General features: G+C 29.3%; 1 protein-coding gene across 2 annotated transcripts in view; it reads right to left on the bottom strand.

Moving 5' to 3' along the window:
- Positions 1-11102: 11102 nt before the first annotated feature.
- Positions 11103-15083, bottom strand: part of LOC124369277 (diacylglycerol lipase-alpha) — a 231325-nt gene continuing 227344 nt past the window's right edge. The window contains exon 15 of one of the 2 annotated variants that reach the window (XM_046827193.1): positions 11103-13248. In XM_046827193.1, coding sequence (XP_046683149.1) covers positions 12163-13248 — 1086 coding nt within the window. In that variant the 3' untranslated portion in view covers positions 11103-12162. The remainder of the gene's footprint in view (positions 13249-15083) is intronic. The other variant, XM_046827194.1, reaches the window with a different exon arrangement.

Below are 15083 nucleotides of genomic sequence, written 5' to 3' on the forward strand. Positions count from 1 at the left end.
AAATTGACCAATAATATACTTATTATTACTTTTATTAGCTAATTTTGTGATTTATTTTCTCTCTGAATTTGTTTATATTATTCAAGATTTTCACATTGGTAAGTTTCAGACAAACAGAACTGTGCTGTATTCAGATTCTTCTTGATATGTTTTGATTTGATGCAAAATTAAATTTTACCTCAGTGAACACTCCACAGGTTTGTCTTATTTTGTTTAGAATTTTAATGTAGTTTTTGTTAAAGTTACGCATTATAAGAAAACTTCTTTTATTCAAAACTTTCATAAATGTTATATTCATATAAATAAAAGTTATATTCACATATTGTGTATAACATATTTAGTTAATATGAGGTTGGGAGTAAAACATTGAACCATGTGATTACTTATCTTTTTCTTTGTAAATAACAACTTTCTTCGTTTAAAGTGTATTAACACTAGACATTTTGAAAGGATTCAAGGATTATGATTATAACAATCAAATAAGTAATTGTGACCATATAAAATATTTTACACTCCAAATCCAGTTTATAAAAAAATGACAATAAGTTAATTTTATTATTATTTTGTTTACTTATTTATCCTTTTAAGTTTTTCCATCTGTCTTTATCTACATGTTTGCCGCTCTGTGGACTGTACTCTCAGTCGCACAAGTCAGGTTCATATAAAGCCACATGTCTACATACAGGCTACAAAGGCAGCTTCATATTGAATCATTCTTTAACTAAAACTATCAAAAAAGATGGGAAAGAAATGGGGTACACATTACATATGTGTTATATCTTACTACGGAGGGTACCACTAGTTTGATATTCCAGCTAACTGAGCACCCCAAAGTTGAATGTTAATAATTTTAATTAAAAAAATTCAACTAAAGAAATTAAAAAAATAAAAGTACCTGGATAGGTACATACTGCCATAACCAATGAATACCAATGCTGAAGTGGAGGATGGAGAGTTGTGTTGAATTAAGTGAAAACGTATTTAGTATGCTTGATTAAAATTAAAAACATTTATCACATTTATATATTTTATAATGTTTGTTATAAGAAGTAATGAAAAACTGTTTTCATCACTCTGTATGGTAATGGGCAACATTCCAATACAGCTGAGATCTGCGAAAGACATTGTTTCCCTCGTCTAAATCAGCTGATTTTCCCTCTCTCAAACATTACTATTCCTATCTAAACATCTCTTTCCCTGTATAAACAAATATCAGCGTGATTCCATTTTTTTTTGACAGTCCTATGTTTAAGCAGTAATTTTAACACCAAAATTAATTATAAAATGGTATTATGTTTCCTATGGAAGAATACTAGAATAAGAAATGTCATATAATCTTTTAAAAGATTTCATTTAACTTACTCTTTTGCATCGTGATGAAAATTTTCATTCAATACTCGTCTTGAAAGTTCTATTGTGGAGCTCAGTAGCATTTTCAATGCTCGGTGTAAATGCAATCTCGCCCCACAATAAGTCACTTTACTGTTTCTATACCAAAGCATAGCAATGAAAAGTATAATTTGACCTATTTTTAATTGTTACATTATTTATGTATATATATATATATATATATATATTTAAAATCAAATTAATTTTGCATTATTTATGTGTATGTCTATATTTAAAATCAAATTAATCTTGCTCAGATACTGGATTTAATATTTTACAGCAATATTAGTACACCATAATACTTTAGATTCAAAATACATAACGAAGTTTCTAATTTCACAAGAATCCATAATAGTTATTAGGAGCTTTCACATCTCTGCAATTTCCAATACGCCCTTCTTATCTCAAAATTTATATTAAATTAAATTTCTGCTAAAGAAATAGTTTCTGAATATATTTTTGTTTTTTTTTTTTTTTGACCTGGTTGTAAGTAATAAAATACAACTAAGACTGTTTTGGATGATACAAGAAATTTCTGGAAATATGCTGACCATGTTATATGGAAAAGATTCTATGTTCAGTTATCCAGATTGCTAATTTGATTTAACTAATAACGTCTATACAAAAATATTTTTGTCAGAGTCATTAAAAAATAGTAAATTTATTTTGATAAAGTAAATAGAAGCATATAATGTTGTTTTATGTAACATTATAATTTGTAACGGAAATTAAACTACATACTTAGATATACAGATATTAGAAGAGTGCTTTTTCGAAAAGCTGTATACAATGTAATAGGCTCTCTCACAAAAAAATTAGATAATTATCAGCTTATACTGAAAGAACTAGGTTGATTGTCCGATGGGCTGATTGTAAAAAAGCTTGCAGTGAACCAGTCAGATTTCATATACTACAATAGAAACATACAATTTATCCTTTTTGATCAATCTACTCTTTTATGCACTATCTAAGAATTCACCTATGAACCTAAGACTAGCATATCTGAATATGATAATTAAGGTCTACACAACATTTTAAATCCAAATAACAAAGTTTTCTCAAAATATTCACTATATTAAAATGTCATTTTCATGGAAGTAAGAACTGTCAACTTTCAATAATTAATCTTCCTTCTTTGATAGATCCTCACACACTTCCCTTGACCAGCCAAACATAACTGGAAGCAGTTCATTAAAACAAATATGGCCAGCTCCTATATTGTTGAAGTATTGGGTTTTTATAAATGTAAAATGAATGGAAAAACTTAGATTTTCCATTTCATAATTGCTGATAATTTTTAATTTGAAATATAGTCATGGATCCATGTCCCTTCAAAAGTCATTATTCTAAGAAAATTTGTTTCTTTCTTGTTAGAACCAATTTGTTTGGAATATGTACTTATGACCTATCTCTATGTCTATTTTAAGAACACACACTCTTTGGTAGTGAAACTAAAGTGCTCTGAGATGATAAACCTACGGTGCCTGTACATTACCATGATGTTGCTACTCTCTTCAATATGTCATGAATCTCCACTTGGAAAAAATTAACATTTGACACATGATATCAAACTTGTTTCCGTGCTGTTAACCCAGTTTAAAAATTCCCTAATGGGTTTGAATATGTGATGTTTCCAAACTGTGTGAAATAAGTTCAGAGAGAATTTCATTGTAGTTAAAACCTTCATTCATTAAAAGGTTGTCTACACACACACTGTGCCACACTGGTGAGATCTTAGTGACAGACATAGCAGCAGAAATGAAAGTATGATTTATATCTAAAACATCTTTCTTCATCTTTTTTCTATAAAATTGAACAAAATAAATTGATGCTACCACTTAGGTTTATTCTTTATGTATTTTAATACCATTACCATATATTCACTTGGAAGAGTACAATACAATATTCTAGTTTTCAATCTGTTTATTTTATATATTTCTAATGGCATTCAATGGGATTTAACTTCAACAAGATGTTCTTAGATAAAATACAGAAAAATGCACATTTCCCCATAGAAATATTTCATTGCATGAGTGAAAAAGAGGGCAAAAAGCATGTTCTTTAATTCTGTTTAACAAATATGCTAATAACGGTTCTGGTTATATTTCTTACATAGCACCCTAAATATTTGACCATTTATACTGTAACTAATCAATTTTCAAAGGTAAAATATCACATTATTAAAACACAGTCTGGTTATCAAAAGTTGACATTTTACAAATAGTTTCTAATAACTATTCCACTTTATTTCATTGTGAAATTTCAGACATCCAGCAAATGTCAGCTTATCGCTTACATAAAGTACTAATTAAATTAAAAGAATAACAATCTCCTAAAATAACTTAAAAATTACACTAAATGTTTATGAAAAAATTTTATATCCTGGATTCTGTTTTTTTTTTTCAAATAAATGAAAATAAACGTAGGTTTTTTTACTCAATGATGGTTTAAAATCAGGCAAAATTCCCAAAAATATTCAAGGATATTTGCTAAACAATAAGATAAAAACTGAACTAATTACTGGTACAAAATTAAAATTTATAATAGATACGGTAATTATTTTGGATTCAGTTATTGAGAATGCTTTAATTAGTTTATTCAAATTGTGATTTGTAATATTATACAATGCTGAAATTTTATATACTTAAATTATTTGTATGTTAAATAAAATACCATCAATAGTTTAAAGTTTAAACTAGGGACTATTTATTTCTTTAAACTAACTTTCCAGTTATCTGAAAACACCATCATTAAAGAAACACACAAATGTATAGCACATTCTTTTTGTACCTTAATATTTTCATACATGCACCAGTAGATTTATTATAGATAATAAATGCATAAGATTATAACAAACTGAAACACAATATTATGTTCTAATACCAGAAAAAAGAATCTAGTACAGCACTTCAAAGTAATTAAGAACAATATTTTTCCCTTGATTAGTATGTTTTCTATAGTTTGGCAACACTAGATTGTTATTTTATTATGACAACACAATACTGTGTGAGTTTAAAAACCATTGAAGTACAATTATTAGTGAAATATAGACCCTGTAGTATAGTACTTTATTTAGTATAATAAATGTTTACAGTAAACTCTTTTTCCTTATTCTAAATTTCAATGAGGAGGAAGTTGAATTTTTTATTATTGTTTTAATATTTTAGATTGGATTAGATAACTACAGTTAGCACTTAAACATAATTTTTCAAGTACAGTTTAGAATTTTTTCAAAATAAACCTTCTGAATGTTTTAACAATCCTATAATTACCTTATTGCAAACTATTATTTGATAATTTGAAATGAATTAAAATATAAATAATTTTAAATCTTTTTTAAGATCTTGTGTTATCTCAGTAAATAAACAATGGCTTGATTTTGATTATGATACCAAAATCACTTGATTTTCAGTAGTACAGGTAGCATGTAAATACTCCATAAAATGACTTGATTCTCAATGTTGCCAGTATTATGTTACTGTCATAGCCTCAGCACTTTGTACTTCATATCAGAGACAACGTACAATAAACCAATTCATATATGGAGGCATTCAAATAAATAATAAAATATGTTTGGCCTTTGAGGCCCTTATGTTACACTGTAATGAGTGGACAATACAGATGAGTACAGTGGAAACAGATAAGACCATTTCTGATAGACCATACAGGAAAAAAATTACTTATATTATAGTACGTATATTGAATCTTATTTTTGCACATTTTAGATAATTCACAAAACGTTTCAAAACAACTGCACTAAAGGATGCTTTGTTAGTCGTTTCTCTAAACTCCAATTCGGAATAGTAATTAAAGTGAGTATAGAAATCAAGTAGGCAGTGCTAAATTGCAGCAGAATTAACATAATGTAAATTAGAATCATTCTGTTGAGAAACGAGCAATCAGTCATAATAACTTTTCAATTATCTACCTGGAGCTGTAAATAAATCCCTTACATTGCCAAGCTGACTTTATGAAACAAATAAACATCAGGCAGTTCATTAATTGTTGCTGCTGTTTCCACAATGTAAAATTAAGAGAATAAGTAAAATTTGGACAAAGAAGACTAGTACATAATTTGAAATCAGAATCAAAATTTATTTGATCATCTAAAACAAATTTTTACCTAATTCCTATACCTACTTACTTGTAAAATAATCAAAGTTCATTTAAAACTTGAGACAAATGTATTGAAATGAATGTGAAATTTTGGAATCGATACATCCTTTAAATAAAGTAAATTTATTTCAACACAAAAATTTACCTTTGTACTTTCACAACCACACAAACATGGATTGCTTACACCTTAATTTAAACTGTTACCTTAAATGACAAATAATGAACCGACAGAAACATTATCATATAATAAAGACATTAGTTCGTATTTTAAAACAGCCTCCCCACTTCCTTGACATTGCTAATTAGAAAAGCACAAATAAAATAAAGAACCTATTTAATTTCAGTAAACACTAAGCCTGTTTCTCTTTCCATATATTTTTTTCTAATAGTATAAAGTTTAATTTGTTGATGATTAATTACCAAATGACCTATCCAAAATAAACGATGCTTGAAGCTACTGTGGCGTAGATCACATATGATGATCACATGAAAATATCCTCATAATCATATGGGCACTATCAAGATCTCATTTGATTGTGATAATAGCAATTTCAAAAATGTGTAGAGTATTTGTATTGTAATTTTTACACTACATACAAATAAACTTATGATCATAATTGTACAATAATATGCACATAGAAGGTGTTACAATTATTGGCAGCAATATTCTCTGAAACACAATCATTGATATATCATGGAATTTTCAAATAAATGTTCTCACAAGATTTTATGTTATGTAATATTTTAAGCAAATGTTATGTTTAGATTAATGATATTTTCGTTGTTTACATGCAGATTGCAAACAACACATTTAAAATGAATGTATTCTAGGTAGTAAACATATGTATTACAAACAAGTTATGTATAAAGTAAACTATTCTTTATCCACTGTATATATTTTATATGACAGTTCAACTTTGCTCTGAACATGTTTTGCCGACTTACTACAGAAAGTGATTCTTTTATCCTCAATTATATTTAAATAGTCTGCTTTAAAACTTGTAATCTTTGTACATTTTGCATGATATGAAACTTATTCTTTTAGTTTTTATAATGAGATTAAAATTTAACTTAAATTTCCCATGATCAATCACTTGTGTAGAAGTAAATCACACAGTGGTGTACCTAGGACTTGGCTTTGGAGGAGGGATGAATCTGGTGAAGAGCTCACCACACCAGGTAGTATAGATTTGACTAGTTTCTAAAAATTTTTTCTCCAATTTTGAACGACTAGTCACTAGTTGATTTTGCAGTCATCTATTTAATCAAACTTTTGCTATAAAAAATAAAACAAATATTATACCAAATCAGGATGTTTCACAGATTAATTTGAGATATAATTTACTGAATAATAATGTGTATTAAGTAAGCACCAAAATTATAAAGTTGCAATACAAATGTTGGTTTGCTTTGTCTGGACATGTGCTTCGAGAGAACACGAAAAAATGGGACTTTTTGGAAACATGTGAATATGTCTTTTTTTGTAAAAACACACACTTTACTATTTACCAAAAACAATTTACAAATTTGAGGAAAAATGAATTTGGTTTAATGTTTTGCATAAAAGACCTTTTTAAGATATTTTGAAAAGTAATAAAAAAAATTTCTATTTTTTTAAGGCTTTACTATTGGATATTTTTGTTTACATTTTTGTTTTTTTCAATTTTAATGAATAATAAAAACCTAAACTTTAATAAAAAATGTAACTAAATATAAATGTTCCCTGTTTCGCACTGAGAAATAAAATATATAATAATGTATACTCTACTTCAATAATAAACATTCTACTTAGGTTTGAATGAAGGTGTGCATAACTAGCAAAATAGTGCCTGGCACTATAGGAGTTTCAACTGCCAGATTCAGGGTCAACTACCATATTTCGAACAAGATGGATTGCTGTAATACATATAATTTTAATATTTTGTAGGACTTTAGAAAGAGATTCTATTCCCTTCATCCTCCTCCATTAATTACTGAAATCACAACTGTTTAGAAATAACTTCATTAAAACAAAATTGAATCATATAATTTATTTCTGGATATGATTCACTGCAGAAAGTAAACTGTTTAGCATGTCTCATTTCATGAGTTTTAAATTTTTGATTAAATGTCATAATGAGTATTATGAACAAAAGCACTGTTTTAAAATATACTGCTGAGTTAAAGATTAAAGGACCATAAAGAATTATTGTTGAACATTCTTTTATTTGAAAAGTAAACTTTATTTTAAGAATACATTTTAAGTATAGATTAATACTCAAGAAATAACTGAATAGTATTTCAAGATATTGTAATAAAGATTAGTTTAATATGATATCAATAACTGCATAAGTAGTCATTACAAATTAAAATTCTTTTTTTCATTAATCCTTTCAATCCCAGAGTCTATATTTTCAGCAGAAAGATTAGTCATGAAAGTTCTAATACTTTTAAGCATTTTGTTATTACAACATTTAAGTACAATTTGAAATAGCTATCCCTTTGGGTTTTTGTTGTTGTTATTATCCATATCTTATTTATGAAACTATTCCAATTAAATTTTATGTATGGTAATCATTCATTGTAAAAACGTATTTATAAAAACTATTAAGCTTTGTTAAGATTTCTTTTAACATGTGTGAATGTGTGCTATTAAATTAATAGGACTACAAGTAAGGTGTAAATATCTTAACAATTAATTACAGCTCAAGAAGGTCTACACAAATATTAAAAATACCCAAGTTTTAGAATTATATAGATCATATTAGTTTTTAAGATTTGTATAACTGTTGCAATTGTTCAAAGGAAATTTGGTTTTTTGTCATAAGTTTATATTTTAATTAGTGAAAATGTGAAAGTTAAAGTTTAGAATCAGTATCCTACTGTTAAGAACAAGTAAGGTATTTGATTCAGTCTTAACATATGCACTTTTCATACATTTCTTTTTCACACCATTTAAAATCTATCTTTCTATAAGATGCATTATTCTGTATTATAATTAAATGTAACAACATTTTGCATAAATATGAAATTATAGGTTGCTCCTACATGCAAATTGAGTTTTAAAGCAACAACATAAATTGGTTTATTTGGATACCAACTGTTATGTTATTTAGTAAATGTAAAATTTTTACCCTGCGGATCACTAACTAATTTTGTTTTGAACGTCTTAACTTTATATTTTATGACGTAAAATGTAAGCATCTCAGAAAGTAATTGTAATGTATGTCTTGTATAACGTAACTATGGTGGGAGGTGTCGATTCAATGCGAAATCTGACACTGCACTAAGAGGATGGTGAAAGGAGCAATGTTACGTGTATAAAACTCGGTTGCTCCACCATGCTTTGGAACCTTGTCTAAAACATCATAGTGCATTCAATTGAGCACCTGATGAAACCATGAGAATACCTCTTCACCTACACTAAATTAGATAGCGGCTGGGCAACCAGACTAAGCTCCTTTTTAGCCTAGGTGTCTCTGATGTTGAAACTACAGTACGTAAGAAGTTCGTTTTGAACATCGTCACAGACTTTTTATGGATCTTTCCAAGCAGATATAGACTCCAGATTCTAGGAGAATCTTTTCAAGATTCACAACTACTTGACGCGATATTTAATTCGTTGGATTATTACAGGGATGTACATGATGTAACCTTTGATCGTATAAGTAACATATTGTGTAACTTATACAATAAAATATGTTAACTAATTTTACAAGAATGATATATAGAACATCTATTACTTTTATTTATTAAAATTTACATTTGTAACATGCTTATGAATAGTACCTGTAAAATATAATAATAATACAAATAAGGACTAGAACATTAGAGAATTGATACTAATTGTATCCTTCACTATTTACAGATAACTACACAAAAAATTTAGAGCTGAAAAAATATTAGGATTCTGGGACTACTAGTTTATTGGTTATTACTGTTTTGTTCTAATTTATTTTAAAATTTTAGAGTAGAGTGAAATATAATTTTGCAATGAAATGATCTAATCCTCTTTAGCAACGTAAATATCTTCATAAAATAAAAAGTCCTTCTTGTAAAAATAAAAAATGTTGGTGATTACAGTACATAATATTAATTAAATTAGTAAGAACTTGTAAGAAATAATAAGTGAGTGGCCTATAGTTTTATAAAACAACACAGTTTTATTATTCTTGTTATTTTTATTACTCTCCCTACATTCTTTGGCACGTAATAATAATCATATGGTCCAATCAAATTTAACCCTGTTGCACATAGTATATTGATAAGCTAAAAAGTTTATGTCACTTTTAACTGTGTGGTCCTGTTGTTGAGCAACACTTAGGAGTTTGTCATATTCCTTGTCATATATTTCCACAAACAACCTTGAAATCTGTTAGTCTTTTGCTCCCTTATTTTTAAAATAATTGACAATTTTTGTTACGTGTATCCACTTTGGCAATATCACCTGAGATAAGAATTTAAAATATGAACACAATCACTAAATAAATTTGAGTTCTATGGTTTGTTGTTCATTTATTGGATGGTATAGTTTTTTTAAGTATAAAAAACATTTGTATTTATATGCTTGAAAAATTACTTGCTGGAGTTTGCTCACATGCAATCCTTGTGTGTAGTGTAAATTTTACCTCAGATTGTACATTATTTACAATGTTTTGTTTTTTAGACAGATTATTGAAAGCAGATTATTAAATTCTTATATTAAAAAAGACAGTCATTGAAACTAATCATAAGGTATTTTTGGGAATATTTCTCACTGAAGGAAAATCATAAATAAAAAAATAAACGTGAGCCTTTGTACAATCTATTGTATCTAGAAAGTGAGTGCAATCTCTCACATGTTAATCCACACCAACCAATGCAAGTAGGAAGATGAGTTTTTTTAGGAGGTATGAAACATTACTGGATTTTTTGCTAGCTAACAATGATAAAACAAAAATTATATAACTTATAATCAAAATGATCACTGTTTTATTTGTTTGTGAACAAATATCTATACATACATTTAATATTGATACATATATTCATTAAATTACTATCCTATAAATTTCTTTCTGGTACTACATATCCTAGTAGGCCTATTATCCAGTGATTTGAAATCATACCTGAAAGTACAATTTGTTATTATGTGTTGAATTTGTGTCTTTAATAGTAATTTTTTAAATGTAAAATGTAATACTTATTTGTATTATTTTTGTGTTTTAGTTACTAAAACCTAAGAAAGTATATTATTTGTTACTTTTAATGTTTCCTGTCATCATATGTTTTTTATATGCTAATGAAATGAAATGTCTACCTTGCTGCTAATTAAAATCTAGATATTTGACAATTCTCAAGATCTAACCTATCCAAGTACTATAAATTAAGTAATTACCATGTGAGTAAACTACAGTTTTAATTTAATTTCTTTAAATAAAAGGTAACAAAATAATATTTTCAACTTTTGACTTATAAAATAAAAACAAAAATCCATTTCTAAACTTCAAAAATTCATTGATAAATATTTATCATGCCCTGAGACTATAAGGGTATATGAAACAACATCAATTAGGTGTATTTGATGTATTTTATAAGGGATTAAGTAAACCTCTTTGGGAAAATAGCTGTTGCTTCTTGGATTAAGGTGGTGGAATACGTTTTTATTAGATTTTTTAAATGTCATAGTCACAGACAGCTTTGTAAGATAACTTCCCTACAGACAGAAAAAATGGAAAAACTTTTTTATCACTCCACAACGAATTGCAGGAACTTAAGTAATTTTTGGCAGTTTTGTAACCAGGCCTAAGTAAAAATTACTAAATATAATTCGTAAATATTTTACAATACATATATGACTTGTAAATTAATAATATTTTGTTCATAAAATCACCTAAGGAAATCTAAAATAACTTTAAAATATTACATGTTTTCTTCAGTATCAGTAATATACATACATAAAAATAATCTTCAGCTGATTCTCTTTAAATGTTCAATTTTTTCCTATTTCCCTATCTTTAGAGAAGGCATCGGGAGGAGCTGCAACTATTAGATGTTTAAAAATTAATGGAACCAAAAACTGATTACACTTCCTTAAGGAATCTACTATAAAACAGTTAGTTTTACCATAGGTCTAATATTCAATAATTAATTCTATAAGTAATAACAGAGATTTTCTTTAGAGTTGTCAGTGAGATAGATTCAGGTTGTAATGATAATAATTATAATTTCCTCCAAAAAACTGATTTTTAAAATTCAAAACTGGTTGTGTCCAAAGTATATTCTTAAATTCTCCACAATAACACTTAACTAGTACACCAAAAACACCCAATACCAGCTACTTTTTACTCTAAAGAATGCACTTATACTTCATAACATGCACCCACTCTCACATTATTAACAAACATTCTGCTGTATAAAAATTAAACAGTTTTTATTCTTTAATATGTTTATGTTCATATATAGTCTCTAAAATTAAATTAAGTACATATTCAACAACACTCAAGTACATTTATGTACTTAAACTTAAGATAAAAAAAGTTTGCAATAAAACTTAAATATAAAAAATAAAAAAAATATATAAAATTTAAAGAAGAATAGTTTCACTATTTACATAGGAACATAATGAGATCAGATTTTTAATTAATAATAATATCAGTTGGAAACCATTTTGAACACTGTAGTACATGGTATCAATTTGAACTAAACACTGCTCTCTCCCCTCCCAACTGATAAAATTGGATATATGTATTTGTTTTTGCCACCCCCACTGGCAGTCAGATTTCCACTGTTTTCAGCTAGATTTTCTATTTGAACTGAGGTTTCACTCGGACTATTATTTTCTAAGTCATAGGAGGAATTATATGCCTGCAAGTTCAAACTTCTCTCAATGTCCTCTAACAAGTTGGTGTTTTCCGCCCACGAGGTCTTTTCTTCTGTCCTGTGAACTTCTGCATTCACTGTAACAGAATCCATAGATGTACTCAGATCTCTCACATCACTTGAAACAGATTTAAAACTTCCTGATGAAATGCTGTCATCTGTATCTTTAGTTAAATGTCCCTTGAATAAATTTTTAAACTTTTCGTCAGTCAGTAGATGTAAACTGCTCAATAACGGACTCGATTCTGATGTATTTTCTTCATCTAAGTGTTCAGACTCTTTGTTAGCACAATCACCTGGATGATCGTTACTGACACTTTCAGCACTATAAAACTTATCATTACTTTCGTTGATCAATGAGCCATTTTCAGGAGAACTATCGCTTAACGTTTTTGATTTTACACAGACAAAGTTCTCAGCACTAAAAAAGTTTTGTTTGAGATTACTCTTCCAGCTTTTGGTTGGAGCACTGTCATTTCGTTTACAGTCCTCTCTGATAAAGTCGTGTTTGATAGGAACATCTACAAAGGTAACCGAGGCATGTTTCTTCTTGTCGGGGGGATGGCGGTGGCTGCTGGCACGAGAGCTGATGCTGCTGACCTCAGAGAGAGACTCAGGAGTGGCGAGGGGGGCCAGACCAAACCAATCATCATGAATGAGATCCGGCTGAGGTGCTAGCCCCATGCCCGCCCACTCCCACGGTAGCCGCCCACTCTCTACACCACTGTCAGCCCCTGCCCGTGGCGGCACAGACGTGAAGCTGGTCTCCAGACACAGCCGGTGGGGTGGTGACCCAGATCCTGCTAGAAGCTGACAATGGTCTGTATCCACTGGCTGTGTACTGTTGATATTGTTGTTGTTGTTGAGAGAGCGTTGTGGCTTAGCAGGACCCAGACTAGTTATAACCTGCAACATCCCCACACTGTCAGTACACCATTCAAAACCATTAAAAATACAATACAATGTGGTCACTGTGATGCTTTCAGAAAGTTTGAAAAGGGTATGGCTTAATCCACTGAAAAGCTTTAGTTATAAATTCAATTTTTCTTTTGGTAGCTTGAGTTGCTTAACTCAAACTGAAAATTTTAATATTAATATATAATGACTAAACTTTTTTCAAAAGAATGCTACGAGGGTCGTCCAGAAAGTAAAGAACGTTTTGTTATAAGTCAATAAAAACAAAAGATAAGAGCATGAAAATTTATTTATAAATACTTATAAACTTACTCTATTTTTCTACAAAATCGCCTTAACTGTCAAGGCACTTGTTGTAGCGTGGCACCAGTTTTTCTATACCGACGTTATACTGTTCTGCCGCCAAGGAATGAAGCCACGTTTTTACTCCTTCTTTGAGGTCTTCGTCACCCAAAAAGTTTTTTCCGCCTAAAAACACTTTCAACTTTGGAAACAAGTGATAGTCACTCGGAGCCAGATCTGGACTATACGGAGGGTGTCCGAAGATTTGCCATTTGAAAGAATTGAGTTCTGCTTTGGTTCGTGCACTGCAATGAGGCCGAGCATTGTCGTGGATCAGCACCACTTTCGACGACAGCATTCCGCGTCGTTTGTTCTGAATAGCGCGGCGAAGCCGATGCAAGGTCTCGATGTAGGCCTCTGAGTTGATTGTTTCGCCTCTCGGCATGAACTCCACATGGATTAGGCCTTTTCGGTCCCAAAAAACTGTTGCCAATTTCCTGGTGTTCAAATTTGGTTTTTCCTTCCTGTTTTTTGTTGGTGAATTCGAGTGATGCCATTCCATTGACTGGAACTTTGTCACCGTAAACTGCCTTAATTTGCCTATAAATTTCAATAGGTCGAACATTCTGTGCATTCAGAAACCGTATCACACTACACAGTTCACACTTGGCGGGACTTTCAATTAACGCCGCCATTTTAAACTTTCACAGGAGACGCAAACGTGACCTCACGGTACCGCTACTCAGCTCACACTGAGGCAGAAGGTGTGGCTAACGAACAAGCTATCTACGCGGTGGTGGGTGAACTGCGCCGCCCGTGATGCGCAATCGTTCTTTACTTTCTGGACGACCCTCGTATCTTTATAGTGATGCCTCTTGACTATCTTGTTTTAAGAACTTTGTGTTACATAAAATGTTGTTTTACTATTCTGCTATGGAAACTATATCAGTAAATGATTTATATATATATATATATATATATATATATATATATATCATATATATCATATATATATATATACAAAATTAATATAAATTAATCAATTTTACAAACTATTTTAGATGTTTCTGTCTTAAAAATATTACATTAATTAATGACAACCTTACCAAATCTTATGTGTATTTGATAACAATTATGATTTAATGATGCAAACAGGTAACACAAATTATTGTAATTGAAAATTAATAATGTTGTCTTCTGTTACACACAGAAAATACAAATTATAACTATTGAGTAACACATTAGATATATGAAAATAAGCATCAAACAATGAGTCAGTTTGTTGATAATAAATTAGATTTATAATAGTTTTAGAATTATAATCACTGAAGATGAGATGTTAATAAATCACAAAGAATTCTGTATAAGTATAGGAGGTAGGTGTCAATTCTTTGCTTTTTTATAAACTAGTATATTTTACGTTTACATTTTGGGCCTGAAAGTCACCAAACTAATTAAATCTTTTGTGCAAACATATACAAAAAACAAGATTTTTATACGCTACTCTACCAATTTTCCATGGTATATTGTAGGTAATTGTCTGT

The sequence above is a fragment of the Homalodisca vitripennis genome, chromosome X, assembly GCF_021130785.1.
Source record: "Homalodisca vitripennis isolate AUS2020 chromosome X, UT_GWSS_2.1, whole genome shotgun sequence".
Classification (NCBI taxonomy): Eukaryota; Metazoa; Arthropoda; class Insecta; order Hemiptera; family Cicadellidae; genus Homalodisca; species Homalodisca vitripennis.